Below are 22,427 nucleotides of genomic sequence, written 5' to 3' on the forward strand. Positions count from 1 at the left end.
AAATTATGATTATTTTGATTTATAAATAGACTTCATGCGATATATAATATGTATACGAATGTGACATTACCATATCCTTCTTTGTGTTTGATTTCATCATACACGTGTTCCAGTTTATCGTCATCAATAAAATTGTATAAATTAGGATTATTAGCATCAGCATCTTTATTCTTCAGCGACATTGGGTTGTAATCTATAAGTAAAAAATTAAATTATTATTTTCAAAATACAAAAAGGTTAGAATATAAAAAATATATCACATGAGAAAGACTTTTGCCGTCTTATTACAAATAAAATTTTAAACATTGTTTACCCAAACAATGTTTAACAAAACTTTGTCTAAGTGATTAAATATTTTGTAGTCTGGGTTCATTTTAATTTTATGTACCAAAATGTATAGATTATTAAAATACAATTTATTACTTATTACTTTAAACCACTTTAAAAAAACTTTCTTTTGTTGAGACATAAACAAATGGTAGAAGCCAATTCATAGTAAGTCATTTAAACATGTTTGACCACCTGCTTATCGCAAGCTTACTTTTTTTATGCAAATTAAAATAGCAAACAAGCTGACAGCCCCCCTGATAGAAAGTAGTAACCGTCGCCTATAGTTATTAACAGTACCATGGGCATAATAGATTATACTGTTTCGCCCATGATTCCCCCACGCGTTGCCATTCCACTAAGGTGTTATTCCTCTGTACCCTGTAAATTCACTGCCATATTCCACCCTTCAAACCGAAACACAGCCATGCAAACACAACTGAGTCAGACAATTAGTTTCTTATAAAATAAATATATTATTTATGTGTGTAGTTTATATAAATAACTCATCATTTACTATCTCCAGTTCAAGGAATTTCCAAATAAATATTTACACATAGTATTACCTCCTAAGGCTATCCTACATGGTTATTACTATATAGTAAGAGCTTACTGTCATTGGAGCTAGTAGCCTTCATCCTCATTTTCTCAAGAGTGGCGTTGTTCATTTTGCTTCCGTTGCCAAGGTTGTTGAATATAGTGTTGTTGAGCAGTGTGGTCGCGTCGTCACCTCGCTGTGAGCCTTGGTAAGAGTAAACTGGATTGTCGAAATGTTGTTGCTCTGTTCAAATTAAATAAAATAATTAGTTGCGTCCAAAACCACGCATGCATACATTCTACGCATAAATGGAATATGGAAATGAATCATCAGGATTAAATTATAGTATTTTCCTCTCTTGACGCCTTAACGACTCAACCAATCATCAAATTTGATATATACCTACTGTATAGTCTGGAGGAGGAGATAGGCTACTTATCCTGGTCATAGACACAAAATCGTGATAACTAATAATAATACAATAAATATCAAGTGTATATTTGGATTTTGATACATACCCGGTTGTGAATTAGGATCGGCGGTGTAATGCACATGTGCTATCTCCCGCTTGAGGTAGTTCACGCGCTTACGGTAGTATAACAGCATCAATATCACTACGGTCACACATATCAGCGCGATAATTACCAAAAATGCCGTAAGTCCCGCGTACGACGTACCTACAACAAAAACCAAATATTTAAGAAAATATATTCGAGGTAAAAGGAAATCGGTATCTGTTTATTCAGGAGAAGGGATAAAGGATAACTTCTTCATGATTTTATTTATATCATAAATAATATTATCTATAAAAATCAATTGTCATATGTACGTAAGCACATCACTTCAGAACGGCTATATCTATTTAGCTAATTCTATTTTTAAAGTTAAGGTTTCATAAGGTTTGTATAAAAAGAACATTTAAAAAATTTACGGAATAATGAGTAATTTGAATTAAAATAATCTCCACATAAAAAAGTGAGCAAGAAGACAGTAGATTCTCAAAAATATTCACGCAATTGACAAATTGACACATTAACATTCAGTAGCAAATTTTCTTCACTGGTACACCCATGCGAAACCGGGGCAACTAGATAATAAGAAAGATTATTTTAACATAGTAATTAATAAATTTAATAAATAAATAGCAATATTGTCATCGATTATTAAATTCGTAGGTACAGTTGATGAAAGAATTATAATTGCGTTAACTAATGCTAAGCTTGAACCTGTGGCCACAATATATGTGTTATATAAAATTTGTTGCAGAACAAATAAAAGGCATACAAACAAAAATATTAATTACCCTCAGCACGCTCGATCACTAATGGGTCGCTTGCATGTACGTCACAGTTATCCCCAATAAAGTTATGATGGCAGACACATCCCTTGATGTGGTCGCACTTCCAGTTGCCTTCAGATGGACAGTTGCAAGCTTTTATACAGTGATCACCGTAGTAACCCTCAGGGCATGCTGAAATATACCAACAATAATTTTATAAGGATTACATTAATCTCAACTTTAAGCTGATGTTCTGTCATGCATCTCCATGGTTTCTAGTAATATATTATATATGTATGAACACGTACAAAAATGATACACTATAAAGTGGAAGGTAAAATTATTTTTTAAAGTTACATTCATTATCAGATAATATATAAAGACTTTAGGTCATCAGTGTACTCTGGTAAATGTTATGATGACAAATAGTATACATACATACATCTTAGGGTAAAGGGGGCTTAAGAAGTTTCTTTAGGGTCAGAAACGCGTACGTAATATATCTGGTATTGCAGGCGTTCATAGGCTACGGTGACCGCTTACTATCAGGTTAGACCGTATGATTGCTTGCCACCTCAGTGGTATAAAAAAAAATTAACTAGATTTCTCCTTATATGGAAAGAAACCGGTAATTTATGGTGTGGTAATTTTTTTTATGAAATTTGGAATGGCATGTCTGCCATTGACATTGACAGTCAACCTGATGTAAACTGGTAATTGTCACATTTAGACATGAACAATAGAATCACAAATATCAGAAAATAAATCCGTGTAATTTCACTGTCATATCACATACTTCAAATCCTAACACAGTCATGCAAGAATAACTGTTTCGCGGCAAAAAATACAAGCAAGACAGAGATACAAAATGATATGTAAAGATGTTTAGTACATTATTGCAGCGGCTAGCAACTGAAGCATTAATGGACGAACGTGCAAATGAGGGCCAAGGCGTAGCCGAGGCACACATACGTGAGTCCATCAATGCCTAGTTGTGGCCAAAGCTTGTATAGTACTTTTCTCAAACAATGCGCGGAAATCAAAAACACAATTTTACTTTTTAAGGTCAATGACGAATAACGAACAATAATAATTTTTCACAGGCCATAATGTTCCTTTGTTTTTTTTTTTAATAAACAGCTTTCTGTTTGCAAGCTAGTTCGAAATTTAAATAAAACCTTTTATTAGTTACCTCCTTGGTAGCCATGTTTCGAAGTAAAAGGTCATTCCATTTTTAAATTACAGGACAGATATGAGTTTACATAGTAATTTATCTGGCCGCAAAACACGACAGATATGGATTTTCATACTACTTTTGTCGGCCGCTGCGCGCATTTATCTGACCAGTACGGCAATTTTGATTTATCTCTAAGAAGATTGTCAAAATAATGCTCACATTTCCAAGCATGTTTGAGAAATATATGTTATTCAATCATATTGAAAAGGCTAAACGGATTCCAATGAAATTTGACAGGCAGATACATTATAATGCAATTAATGAATAAATAAGAATAGTTTATGTGCAAGTGCACGCGGTGCAGAGGTGGCGAGAGCGCGTACTCACGGTCGGCGCAGTAGATGCCGGCGTAGCCTGGCGGGCAGATGCAGTGTCCGTCGCTGGGGTGGCAGAGCGCGGCGTGCGCGCAGCGGCACGGCTGCGAGCAGCCCGCGCCCCACCAGCCCGCGCCGCACGCCGCCTCGCAGCGCGCGCCGCGCCACCCCGGACCGCACTGGCACTCGCCTGTTTTATTGTGCAATCCACAACAAATTCATATATAAACAGTTGATACAGAGAACACAAAATAGCCAGACTGAGGGACGCGTCCTATGATATGATTGCAGCTTTAGATTAGCGTAACAGCTAGTACTGGTCACATTTAAAGTGTTTATAACAAAGTATTATTATGTATTAATAGTTGAAGCACTTCAGCTGCCCGCTAACGAAATGCTTTCGTACTGGGTTGACTGGAAGAGATATCTGTCAGAGATAAGTCCACCCTTACTCACAACATGTATAAATAGATTATTTTATATGTAACTTACGAGTGCAATAAATATATATATATATATATATATATATATATATATATATATATATATATATATATATATATATATATATATATATATATATATATATATATATATATATATATATATATATATATATATACATAGGCAATATAAATTATATGTAATTTTTTTTACAACACATAGGACAAACGAGCATGCGGCTCACCAATTTTTAAAAACAGTTTAACGTTTTTCAACGTTACCGATTAATTTTATTTCAAAAGTGCGCTGCTAGCGAAATAAAACGTTAATCATGCAATAATATACTTATTAAGCCATTGTTGAAAATTTGGATGTTGGGCCAAAAAAACATTAAAATATTCCAAAACGAAATAGGTAGATATGAAATTTTTAATAGTAGATTTATATGTAACGTATTCTATGATTACAGTTTTAGTTCGCTATCAAAACATTTTTTAAATAATCAATCAGAAATATTGTAATATATATTATGAAATTGTTTTTGAAAATTGACAGAAAATGCGACGTTGCCACACTTAATCAAGGTAAACTGTGATACATCACATAAGAAAAAATGCAATATAGCGCTACCGATCTGACATCGTACATACAAACAATCATACTCCTTAATACAAGTGCATATATGATATATGCAAGGATCGAACTCTTTATACACATTTTTGTAAGTAATACATTTAACTTCGTAAAATAAATAATAATTTTTATGTGGACTAAAAAAGTGAGTAATTGTATCACACTAATTTCTAATCATTGCCCTAAATAAAGTTTGATTACGAACCAGTGATATAATGACAGTCGGCCCCGTTATTACAATTACACTTCTCTTGGCAATTGACACCGTAAGTGCGCAGGGGACACGGGTACCGGCACGTGGGACCTCTGTACCCACTCGGACATTGGTAGTCGCCGGTCACAGGGTTGCATGTGTCGTTACCTATAACAAAATATGAGTAACGAAAACTCAAACAAAAAGTATTGAAATAAAAATTTTAAAATAGTTTGTATGCATACTTTAATCCCGGAAAATATTCTCGTTATGTCCTTATATAATCTTGAATTTTTGACATACAAATCTTTATTGTAAATACATATATCTAAGATTAACTGTGATTTAAACTTTTCTAGATTGTCTCGGATATGGGTGTTCAGGGTTGTCCCTCCAGATGTCTGTTACCTGTATTCTCATAACACAGGGTTACCCTAGCTTAAGGACTAGATGATTAGTGGTGATTATATGGTCGTTATAAAAAAAAAAAAAACAAAAAAGCAAGACTTAAATTTATGCTTAGAATTTCTTAATCATCTTAAGTACTTCTGGTCGCGAAAGACAGGTTATAAATACAGGTTTGTAATTGATAAATTGCGGCAGGGACATAAACGATAATTACCTCCGGAGTAATGCAGGCAGCGCTGCGAGCAGCCGGGCCCGTAGGTGCCGGGCGGGCAGGGCTGGTCGCACGCGTCGCCCGTCCAGCCGGCCGCGCACACGCAGCGGCCGCTGCTCGCCTCGCACGACGAGTTGTTCACACACCGGCATTGCTGCGAGCAGTTCTCGCCGTAGTAGCCCGAAGGGCATTGAGTCTCGCACAACACGCCTGCCGAGTTAGCATATAATGGGATCAAAATAAGAATGGGAGAACAAACCAACCACATTATCGATATGAAGAGATTTATCTTTGCCAATAAAATTACAGAACACAGGGCATAACATCTTACTTTCTTAGAAATAGTAACGAATGAGGGAGCCATGGTTATCTCTGTGTATTCACTGTTCATGTCTACTACTTATCAGGTATTCCATCAGGCTTGCTTACCATTTCAAGTTGTATAAAAAATATATTGATGTATTATTAATTTATCTGTTGACTTTTAATTATAAAAATAATACCGTAAATATCATAATTCTAATGTTTTTTTATAAGCTTATAATGTAATGAAATAATAAGCAGTTTATATTAATCTTTAAACCAAATAAAGATTAAAATTTTAAGTTATTAAGGAGCCAAAAGTTAAAAAACAAAGTCACGCTCTTAGTAGAAAAAAAGCAAAGAAAAAATTAACACTACAATATTCATTTCACTCACCTTTTCGTTTTAATGTATTATATCTACAATCTAATAATTATAACAATAATGTTTAACGAATCCTTCCTTAGGATCTAAGATAAATTTTATAATATGTCCAATATATGAGTAAGTACACAATTATATGTCATATATATACGATCGGTATACAACTTCATCTCAAACCTGAAGTTCATAAAAACGACAAATATCTCATAAACCTATTTTAGCTATTGAACTCTTTTGTCACTTTCTTTTGTGTTAAATTTCCAATTTGAAAGAAAGTGCCAAAACATCGTAATAGTTAAAATATATTCATAGAAGATTTCTGTTTTCATAAATAAAGATGGTATGTCTTAAATATTTCCAATAAGGAATGATAAGTACAGATAAAATAAAAATGTAGTAAAACATAGATATGTTCTATAATTCCTATGAAATTCAAACGATAAAATCAATCGAATAAGGTTAATGTGATAAAGTAAAGCCAGATAAAGTCATGAAACATGCGCAATCTTTATTGGCTACCTACTAAACCTAAATATTATGAACGTAGTCGTAGATAAAAATGTATAGAATAATCGATCGCAGGAAAATGTTTATATACAGTAATTCCACCTATAACGCGATACCCTTATAACGCGTTTTCATATTACGCGATTTCAATCCCCTGTATGACAAGGGCACACCCCCATATAACGCATAAATTACGCATTCCATTAAAAAAAAGATGCCGGTGGAACGTTATTTCAGATAGCTCTGACAGCGAATAAACATGTAACGAAACTGTTATTTGAAATTAACTATTTTTCCTTTAATTCATATGCATAATTTTTTTTTATTTGAAATATTCTTAGTTTAGTTTGATTTTTATAAAAGGTACATATTTCGTTCATAACATAGTTTTTTCTTAATATTCGATTTAAGCCCCCTGCAGCGAGAAAAGTTAAATGTGATAAATCATTTATACGTAACGCGTTATACAAGGTCGTAAAAATGCATTTTAAGGGTATTCCCGTATTCTATTCCTATAACGCGAAACCAATCTACCGCGTTATAGGGGGGATTACTGTATTAATAAAAAGTACCTAACTATTTTCATACAAATATACTTTGTCTTTATTATTTTTATCTATAAGTACCTCTTATTCGGTGTATATTGGTTTCGTTAAATAATAGTTACTAAGCGACCATCCACATAAATAAAGATTGTGTCACACAACAAAGATGTTAATTGTGACAAAACCTGTTATGTTGATCTATAAACTACTAAACCGCCTTTGATAAAATTTCTATAGAGCCTATTGGTAAGTATATCCTTACAGATAAAAAAGGAATTTTCCAAATCGGTTTAGAAGTGTGAGAATTATGAGGTAAGAAACATAAAGAAAATGCAACCGAATTAAAAACCTCCTTCTTTTTGAAACCGTTTGAAAAATAGTCAATGAGGCCGAACGAATATTATTTTTAATATTAATATACACCCATTATATCTTCATGTTTAAACACCCTGCAAACAAATCGTACAATCAGGAAAATAGGGTTCGAAAATGACTCGGTCTTATCACTCTCTGTTTAATGACAGAAAAAGAGGAAGAGGGCTTATTCTAGTGCAATCAATAGGAAGTATAAATTTTTACGCACAGTAACGCAAAGTATAAATTGTACGCCCAACAAGTTGATACACTATCACGCCATGACATCTCTCACGCGTTACTATTAACCGTTAAGGGAGGCCTATATTCAGAACTAAATCAAAACAGATTGATAATAAATAGAAAGCTTCATTAACAACGAATAACATTAGCTGTAATTTATTTAAAAAAAAAAACCTGGGTAAGTTAAAACAGACCGTTAGTTTTTAATAAGAAGATGTTATATAAAATAAAATTTTGGTGTAATAAGGCAACCTAAATGTATGTAACCTAAAAATATATAGCATATAAAACTTTAGACAATGGTATTGAAGTCCGAAATATAATTAATTTCAAATAATATAATATTCGATAATATTTATTTCTATTTCCGAATAACAACATTAAAACATGTTAGTAAATATTCCCATCAAACAACAAAACGGATACTACACAATTAATATTTATACAACACTTTCTACCATATTAATTTAATTAGAATAATACAGGTGAGGTTGAATAATAAAATAGTGTAAAATAAAAAATAATACTTGCCAAAAATTTTATTAAACATAAACAGATTATTAATTTAAAGTATATCTCCCATTAACAGATGACATATAATAAGAAATTTTAATTTTCTTAACAAGTGAAATATGGTCATAACTACTGTTACTATAACTTGAATTAACCCCCTGAATCTGAAAAATATCATCCATTAGTAACGCGTAGACTGTATTGAATGGAAGACAACTAGAAATTGAAAAAAGACTCAGTACAAATTTCATTCCAATACCTTAATATTACCATCTTTGTGTCACGAAATTAGGTAACTGTAATGTATCGTATGATAATGGGGCCGATTTTATGGCAGTAACCCAACCTCTTTACCTAATATATTAATTTGATGATTTCACGAATTTACTGTTTAATGAACCGCCATAAACTAAATTTACAATAATTTTGATTTAATTTGATTAGAAATTCACTTTATATTGGTCCTTAGAATAAAGATTTCGTATTATATCAAATTTTAATTTTAGAGATAGGTTTAGAGATTAGCGCCTCAGAATCGACCGCAACGACGGTTAACGTATAGTGACATTTTCAGCAATCATGGTAAAACTCTAGTGCGATCTCGTTACAACGTTACTTTTACATAGGGTGTCATTACGTTTACATACTCCCAAAACATCCGTTACCAAACACAAAAGGTTATGACATTTTTTAACTAATGTACATACCAACTGTCCTAGGTAGACCTGAATCAAGAAATCAATACTGTAATTTTATAATAACAAATTATATTTAACATCACGTGAGCTACTACACAGATACTTACAAAAATAATATTTTCTTTTGCAATTTTTTCAAAATAATTAAGTAGATTTTTCATATTTGGAATACTAATTCTTAAATCATGAATAAAAACGATGTCTTAAAGAAAGGTCATATGATAAGTAGATAATATACGTACAAATTAAATTAGAAAAATAACTACGACGTAAATATCAATAAGTCAATTGAATTATATTTATCGTGATAATAAATTTAAATTAATTTATTGTGCGGTAATGGAAAGAAGTTATCGATCATATTTATTTTCTGAGTAATCAAAGACATTATCAATATTAATTAAAATATTAAAAAGACTAACCTAGTATTATTTAATGAAATGATATATAATTATTTTCTAGGAATGACTGACGAACTAAGTAGGTACTGGTTTGTACCCGAATTAATACAATTAAAGATTTGATTATACATTTATTCCTATCAGGATAAAAACTATCGACGAGTTTAGCATGAACAAACAACGTGATACGGGATCATTATATATTAAAAAAGATAATAATGATTATAAAGTGTATACAGTCATATAATAATTACTGTAGCACTGAATCACTGATAAACTTCAGGTAAACAAATTTAGCAAACAGCATGGGCTCCTATGGCATTATATCATAAATGTGTAATATTGGAAGAATATTTATATTAATATGTGCGAAATATAGGAATACCGAATATTAGGTAAACCTCAAATGCTAATGCTTAAACGTCAATAAATGTCTAAACTAACTATCCACCTTGACAAAGTTTCAATCGAATCTAATCTAATCGAATAAATCTAAATAGTTAGGAGAGATGTTGCTGTCCATCCCTCAACCATTAACTTCCCTTGTTGCCTCTTACAACACCCACGGGAAAGGGAGAGGAGTGAGAAGAATAGTGATTATTATGCGGATTGCAATCGTGATTTTGTACAGGTGATTGAAAATAAAGTGCCGTACCTTGCCAGCCGTCTTTACAAATGCACTGGCCGGTGACGTGGTGGCACGCAATCGCGTTTGAGGAGCAGTTGCACGCGGACTCGCAGCCGTGCCCGAAGTAGCCAGGTGGGCAGCGCCGCTCGCACTTGTCGCCCACGAAGCCCGCAGTACACTCGCATTTGCCTAACGATCATAACAACTTAGTTATAAATCAAATCATCTTCTCGGAGATTTTAAAATTGACCCCTGAAGCTTCTTATACTTAGGAATTGATGATTTGTACTTTGTACGTATGTTCTGTGGTACTTATAACTACTAATTTCATTTTCTTTTTTATGATACTTAGAATAGCAAACTATTCATTTAGCCCATTTGATGAAAAGTGACGATCACCGCCTATAGACATAACACCACAATGGATAGTGCAGAATACAATGTGATTCCCATCCCATAGTATACCTTATGTAATGTCATTCCTGAAGATGACGATGTTATCAAAGGATATACATAAGTATTTACAATACATCTGTATATGTATAATATAATATAATAAAATTGTAAGTACGATTAGACTTTATTAGTTTTACCCTATCGACTTGTTTGTCATTCCTGCTACTATAAGTACTTTGTTTTAGGCAAACGAAGTATTTCACTTACCAGTTACAGGATTACATGGTGAATCATTGTCACAGTCGCAATATTGGAGACAATTCAACCCAAACTTTTTTCGATCGCACGGTCGATCACATTTGTAACCATCATACCTAAAACAATAATAATCCTTCACATAACAATACACAGAAATAACATACGTCAATGATGAATGAAGACACAATTTGCATAATAATTTCCTTCTAATGTTTACTAAGTACTCGATTTATTTTAAAAATATCTAGCTTTAATTACATATAATTGACACAAATAAGTCATATGGTGAATAATAATGTGTGGAAATCATCAACTTTAATTGCTTTGAAATATGAGTATATTATTGAATACGATATATTGCTACTACTAGTATTTTAAAGGCGAGATGAGTCAAGCGATTCGCTGCCGCATAATATTCACGATCACATTAATTTTATAATGTCGTCAAATAGATACTTATTCAAGTGTATTAAAACAAATTTAACGAACCCCTGTTCTGTTGTGCGAATAATTTATATAATATATATATAATTTATCGATAAAGTTTAAGCTTGCAATTCCTTTTACGACTTTTATAAAAAATATATAGAAATGGCATTTGAACATTATTATTTAATAAGGAAATTAAAATACAATAAAAGATATTAAAACTAAATTAAAATAAATTAAATAATAAATTATTAAATTATATACCAACAATAACAATATCGTTCTTACGGTGTAATCACGTAATAAATGATAATACATGGAAAAAAGGAAGAAATGACGTGAATTCCTAGTATTTCTAAGCTTCGTATGTTTGACTGTTCGTTAAGTAATCAGTTTAGTTATCATCAGTTTATTTGATTCGTGATAAGAAAACATTTTGGCGGAAATAACCTAAAGTTCGAAATGTAATATACAATTCGACGGTATAATTTTTAAAATACTATATTATTATGTTTTACGATGCGTATATATATAAGAAAAAGGATTTTGTAAAAACAATTACTAATTCAGTCTTTTAAATATTTTAAGCGATTTAAAAAAGGAGATTTTCAAATCGCCTGTATGATTCTGTGTGTATCATCATCATCATCATATCAGCAGTTATTCGTCCATTGTTGAACATAGGCGTCCCCCATAGACTATCATAAAGAACGGTCGTGAGCCACCTAGGTACATCCACTGGCTCCCTGCAATGCATTTGAGGTTGTCATTTCATCTAGTGGAGAGACGTCCTACACTGCGTTTGCCTGTACGATCGGTTATCAGTTCTTAGAACTATGTGACCAGCCCATTGCCACTTCAGCTATAAGCAAACTGAAGTGGCAATGGGCTTGTCATATATCGGCCACTTTGATTATTTTGCAGATAGCCTCATTTGAGATTCTGTCACGCAAAAAAAAACTACAAGCCCTCTCCATAGTTTGCTGAGTAATTTAAAACTTTTGCATACGAGCAAACGTATAGGACCATATTTCGGTTCCATAAATCATCACTGGCAACAGAAACTGGTTAAAGAACTTCGTCTTCAAACTATATTAAGTTTACCTAATACAGATGAGCCAGCCGAGTTGGATTCGTTGGTTGACCTCTCAATCGACATTGGACTAACTTAGTCGAACAAGTTGTTCCAGGTATACACTATACATACTCGTTGACAACTTTAAGCGTAGTGCTCTCGATCATAACCGGTATAGGTGTGACATGGACGTTAGACATGATCCATGTTCATCTTAAGACCTACCTATTGAGAAGCACTATTGAGGTAATTGAATATAGTATTCAAGTCATTGCGCCATAATTATTACATGATCGCCAAGTCGAAGTTGAGTGATGCGATGTATTTTGTGTGTATGTTTTTATGCAATATCCTAGTCAATTCTGAACTGATTTTTTTAATTATTTTTGCATTCGATAGAGTTAACTGAATCGAACTTAACTCCGATTAATAACTTTTAATTTACTAGTAGCGACATTCCAAAAGTCATAGATTAGATTAACATAAATAGTAAAAAGGGTAGTCACAAATGATATTTTATCAAAATAAAACAATATAATGTAGGTATTATATGATTAGGTATGATTCTATAAACATGATGTTAATACAATAATAATAAATAATTAATTGCGTTTAACAATTAAACTACATTTATTTATCTAAGGACAGCCAACAAAGTTTTATCAACGTAAAACACATTATATATCTGTTTTATTGAAACAATGTATGTATGCTGAGATTAAAATTATTTTCTTAAGACAAACAGTATTGGAAAAACGAGGCGTTAACAGTCATTGTTTTATTTATTTATATACCTACTTGTTTTGTTCTTCATGTATTACATTTATGTATTCGTTTACTTTCTATAAGTTGACTATAGCAAAATTATCTCGTATGTGTACTAAAGAATAAGTAAATTTACTCTTTAGAATGCATTTTAAATGAAATAACGGCGTATAATAGTTTCAAATTTTTCATTCACTCAACCTTGACAACCTAACATATTATAAAGGTGAAAATTTATAAAGACGTTTGATAGATAACTTACTTCTCGTAGCAATTCATATACAATTTGTTTATCTAACTTCCACATTGTTCTGATATTTAAATCTAAGTAATGAAATAATTATTTAATTTCAATACTTAGTACTCACATCTTACTAATACAATAAAATTGTAACTAGACTATGTCTATACGTGGAAAATATTTAAGAAAAAATAATACGAGGCCACTTAATAAAACGGTAATAGATAAAAATAGATGCCAAAACAATAATTATTAAATATTTGGACTATGTGTTTATTTCAACATCACACAGAAATTACTGCACCAAATTGGATGCGGTTATCACAGTTGTGTTCCTGAAGGTCTAACTTGAAATCTGGTGTATGTTTCATCTTTATCACCCTCTAAAAGTAGTATATTCTATTGGATGTTCTACTTCTAAAATCTACGCGTACAAATTAGCGAGCAAAAAGCCCGTCTGTAATATTATTACTACTTGTACCATAAAAAAAGAAATAATATAAATATAATTTATATAAAAATAGTAATCCTGTTAATTTAAACGCTCAACATTCTCTCTGTCCTCGCTATACTACAACTTACCCAGGTTTACAGTAACATTGGCCAGTTTCGTGTGAGCAAGTGGCATTGTTGTAGCAATCACATTTCTCCAAGCAGTTGTCGCCGTATAGCGGGTACGGACACTTTTCTTCACATTGTATTCCCCGATATCCCGGGGGGCACGTGCATGAACCTTGTGAAAAAAATTAACACAATTATATTTCAAATTTCATAAAAAATATACAATAATACGTAAAATATATATCTTAATTTATATCTAATCGTAAAAATGAAATTAATATAAAAAAATATCATACACAGGATGTGATAACGTAAGTATTGTATAATAATGATATTTGAGACACAAATCAACATTCTGAATCAGATTCTAGTTAGCTATCTAAAATATTAGTCCAAACAAAATATTTTATTATAATTTAGATTTGTTATATAAGCCTTTTTAAAAAACAACCGTATTTAAATTTATTAAATCTTCATAATACATACTTTTAAATGTTAAAAAAATAATTAAGAATATAAAGATGCTTAATACTTAGTAGCTGAGTAATATAACAGAAGAACATCAAAAACACATGTAAATGTTGATTTAGGTAGCAAAAAACCATTTAAAAAATTACTGAGCCGATTTTGATAGTTTCTATGGAACCAGTCTGAATATATAATCTGTCAGGTTAAAGAAAATCTTTTCAAATCGATTTATAACATTTAACCGAATTGAAATCCTCTTCCTTTTTTGAAATCGGTTGAAAATATGATGATTCTTAATATCTTCAAAAGCAGAACATTTTAAAAATAATTAATCAAAAACATCGAAAAATATTAAATTATTTTGTACAATAGATAATAATTGTGATGTTGCCACACTTCGGTGAGTAAAAGTAATGAACGGTGTTAAGAAGGATTCGGGAGTAGGTCGCGTGGCGGGCGATGCGTACCGTTGAGGGGTGAACACTGGGCGTCGTTCTCGCAGCGGCACGTGTTGCGGCAGCCGCGGCCGAACGACAGCGGCGGGCACTGCCGCGTGCAATCCGCGCCGCGCCAGCCCGCCGCGCACGAGCACTCGCCGCTCCACGGGTCGCACCTGCAAACATCACACTCGGTCAGGCATCGCTCACTAGTACTTTACAACGGTACGCCGGCGTAGGCAGGCCTACCATTCCTTTTGCACGCATTTCCGCGGCGCTCGTCAGTAGCCGTGGGCAGTAAACGCATTTGCACTTTTTTTAAAGTACCATATAACCAGACCTATGGCCTGGCTCTCGAGCTAGGACACTGTGTGTTATGAGAAATCAGATAATGAATTTCTGGGGCCACAACCCTGACCCAAGCCATATCAGAAAAATTCAATTTCAAATTCGAATCCGGAATCTCAATAGCGCAAAGTGACACGGCTACCACTGCGCTATGGAGGTCTTTAAAATTCTAAATTGCATAAAAAGAACTGTGACCGAGACAATGTTGGAGATACATGACATCTACCTGTGCAAATAGTATCACAAACATAAAACATGGTACAAACGATCTATCTGTATACTGCACGATGTACATTTGTTGGAAAAACGATATTAGTATGCTTTTTGTTCTGTTGTGAAAATCAAATCATTCGACTCGCTTACTATATTCAACATGTTGAATGGCTTCTAATATTTACACTGTAGTATTATCGTACACGTAAATAATAAATCGACCCGAGATATCGATTATCGTGTATAAAGATTAAGATAAGGCCAGATTTATATTCAAGTCAATTACAAATGTCAATGAAACGTCTCGGCGCTGACCGAAAACTGACCTACATTGTTTATATACAATCAATCCTCGTGGTCCTTTCCTTATGATGCACATACCTACAATTAGTAAGGAAAAATGTTTTAAACTATTCTGTAAGGCCATTTTTCACAGGTCTGGCCTAAGTAACTATCCATTGTCGTTTTCACGAACCTAGTAAATATCAAACAATAACTGTATGTATTTTGCAATCAGTTCTGAATTACCAAAATTTTTCTATAATTGCTGTCAATATTCAATTATGTGTTGCGCAAAAGTGATCACACAGCAATTATCGTTAATGTTGCCTCTAGGAACTAAAAACTGAATTTACGACTATTTTGTTTTACATCTATCTATATATATTGATTACAAGTGGCAGTTTATCAGAGGAAAAAGCACCTAGCTTTCTAGTACACTAAGTTCTAGAATACTAATACGAAGTGTGATTGCCTTGTAATCGACAAGGCATACACACTTCGTATTAGTCTATGAAATGTTCTTGTGAATAAGCAACGGTTACCATCTATCTTATATTGGGTGGGTTACATCAACTTGCTTGACATTGTCAAGTTACATACAAAAATCTATAGACATGTAATAAATTCGTAACTAGACAAAGTCTATACATTGGAGGTATTTAAGAAAAACTGTTATATCTTAATAATAATAATATAAGCCAACACTATTTTTTTGTGTTTTGATCCGTCTGTAAGTATATTTAAAAATTACTGCCTCAAATTAGATGTGGTTTGTTTAGTTGTGTCCTGTACATCCAACTTAGAATATAATGTATGTTTTTTTTTTATTTGATACGCCATCTAGAAATGATTGTTTGATTGATATTGATTTTCCTACTCGCAAAATCAACGCATACGAAATTGCGGACAAAAGCTAGTTAAAAATAAACTTGGTGGTATTCAGAAACGCACATTTCAGTGTTGGCGGGCTCGCAGTCGCAGTCGTGCTCGCAGTTGGGCCCCCAGCGGCCGTCGTCGCAGGCGCGCTGCTCGCAGCGGTCGCCGCGCCAGCCCGGCTTGCACGTGCACGAGCCGTTGCGCGGCGAGCACGAGCCGCCGTTCTCGCACGAACACTTGCTCATGCAATCAACCCCGTACATGCCCACTGGACATTCTTCTAAACACTACAAAAATGTATTTTAGAATTATTTTTTGATACTATATAGAACCAGCGAACCACTTCGGTTTGGTATGATTTTTATTAATAAAATATAGCCCATGTTACTCGCTGATAATATAGCTTTCTATATATCAAAGAATGTTTGTATGTCATGTAATATGTTGTGTAAAATATCAAAGAATTGGTAAAATATTTTTTGAGTTTATCCATTACAAACAAAAAAATAAATATTTCCTCTCCTTAATATTAGTTTATATTTACCATAATGGATATGCTAACACGAAAGCTAGTGACAGTATTCATATCATCATTATTCATATCATTGACAACTAACACAGGATATGAAAGTTTGTAAAGTTACGGACTAAAATAAAATGTTATGTACAGACATTATTTTCGAGATAACGAAACAGAATACTCTCAGAACTCTCAGAACAATCTCAAAATTATTATATCATCACATCTGCCTTTAACTATCCACTCCTGAACACAGACCTTTCCTATCGACTGCCATAAGGAACGATCCCGAGCGACCTACATTTACTGACACATTACAAATCATTTAAGGTCGTCACTCCATGTAATGAGGGGTCGTACCTAGAATATAAAACAATACTGTAAAGAAATCAAAACTATTTCGGCTTGCTATCGGTTAAAACTAACCCCTTTTAACAAACCGAATTATTCCGAGTGACATTGATAGATTCGCCTCTTGTCACTTTGGAAACTAATATGCTCAGCGCAAAATGAATATGAGTGTTACGTTCCACTACAACGATCACCATGCCTCTGACTAGGGGTATCTTAGATAAGGAATTACAGCTAGGAGTATATTTATTTAATTATTGTAAATAAATTTAGCTACTATTTTGCAAAAGTAATTTTGCTCTATGATATATTATTAGCCTATTTTCCTTATATGTTACTTGACAATTAATTAATAAAATATAAAATTGCCTAAGTAGGTTTATGTGGTTTCTAAAGAGGATATTGATTAAGAAATATAATCAATTTTGTGTTTAAATAAATTAAACTATGACACATAATGACATACCACCAACATATAGGTACTATCTATAAATAGTATAATCCTTATCCCTACTAATATTTTAAATGTGAAATGTAATATATTTGTTACCTCTTGGCGCCCCAACGGGTCATAAATCTTGAAATTTGATATACAAAGTAGTATTTAGGATGGATAAGAATATAGGCTAATTTTTATTCCGGTCAATATTGCAGTCTTGCGGAAAAAGTTGCGGTTAAAAAGTAGTATTAAGTATCACAGTAAAATATGCAACAAAAAGTTTTAAATGGGCAATAAATAATTTATGTAACTAATTAGTTATATGTAACATCTAATAAATTATAATACCTTTTCTCCAGTGAATCCTGCCTCACATTGACACTGGCCAGTAACGTGATGACAGCTCGCTCCATTGGCACATTCGCATGTTCTCTGGCACTGTTCACCCCATTTACCCGAAGGACATCTAGCAAAAGGCGAATAAATGGCGTTACTACTTATAACACATTCACGTCATTAGGCTGATCTTTTACGGAATACCTTGTTCATTTATAAACATGAAAAAATTTTATTTTTTTGATACCTGTTCGCACAAACTTCCCCGGTCCACCCGGGCGTGCACTGGCATTCACCAAACACGCTGCATTTTCCATTATTTTGACAACGGCAACCTTGTTCACAAACTTCTCCATTAGGACAGGTTTCATTGCATCTAAAATTATTATATAAGATTTTAAGTTAAAGGTCATATACCTACTTTATTTAATGCAAAACATAAGGTACCGAGTACAACATTAACCAATGTTTGAGGGAATTTCGGGATACTCACAGCCTGCGTTATAATAGAATAATAAAAATTTCAGGCTGTGCGTTGAGAGATCAGATAGTGAGGATATTTTTTATACAAGTATGTACTTGCATGTATTATAAAGCGTTGTAATGTTACGTATGTACTATAAAGCATGACATATTAATTATTTTTTGTAAATTGAGAAATTGTCGCTGACAATTTGTAACATATCTGACGATGTCCTAGTATGATGGGCATTATATACCATCATGTAAGAAATAAAGAAGGGAAATTTTACTGTATTTTAAAAAAAATGTAACAATAATTTTTCTAACTCTAAAAACAAATAGCGAGTAAAAACAAAGGAAAACAAAGTTCAATTACTGTGTGTTAAACTCAATCAATTAATCAATACATAAATCGTTTACATGAGAATTATTACCTACCACTTCAAGCAAATGATTCAAATAACATGAATCGAAAGGATATGTCCCTTCGAGTGAACTACAAGGATGTACGCTATTATGAGCATGATTCAACACAATAAATCTCAATTCATTTAAAGTCACATAAACTCATTGTTTTTCATACATTTTACTTATTCCAATTTTTATTTTTCCCTATGGTATAATACGAATTAGAATTTAAACTACTTATTTAAAATGGTTTAGTCCTTGCTAATAAACTTGAACTGTGCACATAATTTAAATTTTGTAAATTTTGATTACCTATGATATTTTTATTATTGCGACTTGGTGGAATTTCAAGTTTATAATTCGAATATCAGACACGAACTGGATCATGAGTAGACCACCTAGCAAGAATTTTGATATATGCACATATATCTTTCTCAAAAAAGTCTTTAAAATACTCATTCGGTAAATACTGCTATTATATTTTAAAATAATATTTTTTCAGTATTTTGTGTTAAATGATTATTATAATCACAGTTATGTTCGAGCAGAACTCCACACGCTAATAAGGACTCAAGAGATGTCCGAAACTAGTCGGATATCCCCGAATTTAAAACACGAATAAAACAAATATAATTACAATATAGTATGACTTCGACAGTCATTATTAAATGATTATTTTTAAAAAGTGTTGAAGCAAAAAAAATTTTTGACGTTGGACGAAAATAACATTTCGGCATTTGTTTAATATCTATTATATTTTGTAATTATAATTTGTAGTGCTACAATATTGCAAATACATAATTCATTGTTGCGTTGTGTCTTCTTGATAAGTACAGCATTGTAATATTATTAAATTAAAAATAAATAAACTATATGTAATGACGCATTTAATTACAGTTATAAGAAAACATCAATATTTCTTTGTTCATTATTATTTACAAGTAATACTTATTATATAATATACATAATAATAAATACATATACATTAATGGGAAGTCCCCAAACTTCTAAATATTGTTTAATAGGACTATGAAGAATAAAGTTAACAGTAGAAATCAATGAATGTAGGATTTCTCATTTTTAAGGTTTCATATTAAAAAGGTATAAAAGAACCTTTATGGTGCTACTTTTTTAGTAAATCTCCTACTTCTGTACATATTTTTTTATGCTACTTAGAACTGAAAACAAACTGATGGAAAATAGTAACCGCTTATAGACATGAACAGTACCACGAACATAACAAGTACAGTAACATAACAAGACAGTGTACTTAAGTATGCAGTAACTGCATACTTAAGTACACTGTCGTCCATGATACCCCTCATGCCTTACCACTCCTGAGGATTAAGGTGTCTATGTAACCTGTACCCACATATGAAACTATAAAAAGAATATGTAACTGCAGTAACTGCATACTTAATTGCTGCTTATATATTAATTATATAATCAGTAGAAATACTTACAGTGGGCCAGTAAATCCTGACTCGCATGTGCAAGCCCCCGTAGCAGGATCGCATGTTCCATTTTTACAACGACAATTTTCTCTACAATTGTCACCAAAAGTCGGAAACGGACATCGTCGCTCGCAGGAGACTCCGCGCCACCCCGGTGCGCAGGCGCATTCCCCAGTTAGCACCTCGCAAGTACCTCCGTTTTGACATCGGCAATAATTCTGACAGTGACGACCCCACTTGCCTTTAGGACATGCTAATACAAAACAAATAATATATTGTATATTTACATAAAGTTTATGTCGCGAAACAAAAACTATAAAACACACCTTATAAAATTAATTGATTACTGTTGTTCATTTTTATTCCCCATCATTATAGCTTTCCATTATTTCAAACCCATTTTTATTACATGAAATTTTGTTATTTTTCATTATTATAATAAAAATTTTGTATTATTTAAAAGTCAATTGGTATGCAAAAGTTGATATCGGAGTAGAATTAGTTACATATTATTATTACATCTAAAAAAAATACAGTTTTGACTGACGGCTCTATTTATGTAATTTTCAATCCTAAAACTATCACATCAGATTGTTCGCTTACGGTTTTGTCCTAAATATTTTTACTTGCTCTAAAGCAAAAATTGCAAAAACCCGTTTAAAAATTTATGAATAGCATATAATTAGTCCTAATAAAAATCTAAATAAGTAACACTACTGGTTATATCAAGTGAATAAAACAAGATCTCACAAAGCAAACAAAAATGTTTCTTTCCTATCTCCTCGTTCTTTATTTAATATGCTGAATATATATACTTTTTGATCCCATGAATAAACTAACTCCGGAATAAACACTCCCAGCCTATAAACAAATGCTGTATTCGATAAAAAATTTAAATCAACAATAATAATTAAGATTATATTTGGATGATCTCTCACACAAATATTGATATTTTTATGATAGTAATAATATATATTTTCATTCGGTAGAGTGAGCAATATTCATACTTTCCTCGAATGAAAGAAAAATAGAAGTCCATTACGTTACAAAAACCAATATTTGTGAGATGAGACGTTCTAGTTCTATGAATACAGCGCAACTCATCATATTACATTACGTTACAAAACAAATAATATCATTACAGCTTTTAAACATAATTATATATGCATAATGTGTTATTTCCGTTGTATTCATAAACGAAAAATCCTAAATGTGTCGGACATGCGCGAATAGAGTTCCGTTGCCAACACAAAAAGTTGTTTAATTTTCCAGTGTAATTTTTTACCTTGCACTAGGGATAATTAAGAATGCACGCTTTATTATCAGGTTTCTCGAACAATTATTACTTGAATCTGCTCATAGAAACAACAGTAAGTATATAAAAATATTAGTCAAATAACAAATTTTCCCAACATAATTACACTTTTCGTGAAGATTATCTTTTTATAACTATGTGTAATTTTATGAAAATCGACTTTACTTGTAAATAGTACTGTAGCTCTGACAAACAAATAGATATGATCAAATAAAACCATTTTATTTGCTTACGGAACCTAAAAAATAACCGTAAAATTAATAACATGTAGGCATATTACAAGAATGTAGCAGATGTCGCAAATAACACGTAGAGTTCGAGGAATACTTACTTATTATTCACAAGAACATACAAAGATATTTAACCTAATATTTAAACTACATAAACCATTTCTAAACAAAATGTAATAGATATAGCACATGTGAAACCTTAAACTTGGTTACTAACGTAACTTAGGCTTATTACTCGTAATTTAGGCTCTATGTTTTTCAAGAAAAACAAACAAGTGTGATTAGACTAATTTCACCCTATGTTCCTTGCATTGTTTTACCGAAAATCATATTATTATTACACTTGATATCATTATTACCTACTTAATTAATTATATATAAATCGGTCTAAAATCATCAAAAT

General features: G+C 32.2%; 1 protein-coding gene across 1 annotated transcript in view; it reads right to left on the bottom strand.

The window, feature by feature from the left end:
• Nucleotides 1-22,427, bottom strand: part of LOC113515703 (protein draper) — a 39,017-nt gene that overhangs the window by 5,113 nt on the left and 11,477 nt on the right. The window contains exons 4-18 of the mRNA XM_026899977.3: nt 20,489-20,732; nt 18,403-18,531; nt 18,168-18,285; nt 16,585-16,796; nt 14,821-14,966; nt 13,907-14,057; nt 10,824-10,930; nt 10,188-10,349; nt 5,588-5,794; nt 4,978-5,133; nt 3,709-3,885; nt 2,169-2,336; nt 1,384-1,542; nt 941-1,108; nt 71-193 (exon numbers count right to left, since the gene is read on the bottom strand). Of these exons, the coding sequence (XP_026755778.1) occupies nt 71-193; nt 941-1,108; nt 1,384-1,542; nt 2,169-2,336; nt 3,709-3,885; nt 4,978-5,133; nt 5,588-5,794; nt 10,188-10,349; nt 10,824-10,930; nt 13,907-14,057; nt 14,821-14,966; nt 16,585-16,796; nt 18,168-18,285; nt 18,403-18,531; nt 20,489-20,732 (2,427 nt within the window). The remainder of the gene's footprint in view (nt 1-70; nt 194-940; nt 1,109-1,383; nt 1,543-2,168; nt 2,337-3,708; nt 3,886-4,977; nt 5,134-5,587; nt 5,795-10,187; nt 10,350-10,823; nt 10,931-13,906; nt 14,058-14,820; nt 14,967-16,584; nt 16,797-18,167; nt 18,286-18,402; nt 18,532-20,488; nt 20,733-22,427) is intronic.

Source organism: Galleria mellonella, unplaced genomic scaffold (genome assembly GCF_026898425.1).
Source record: "Galleria mellonella isolate WM207_F2 unplaced genomic scaffold, CSIRO_AGI_GalMel_v1 utg173, whole genome shotgun sequence".
In the NCBI taxonomy this organism is placed as follows: Eukaryota; Metazoa; Arthropoda; class Insecta; order Lepidoptera; family Pyralidae; genus Galleria; species Galleria mellonella.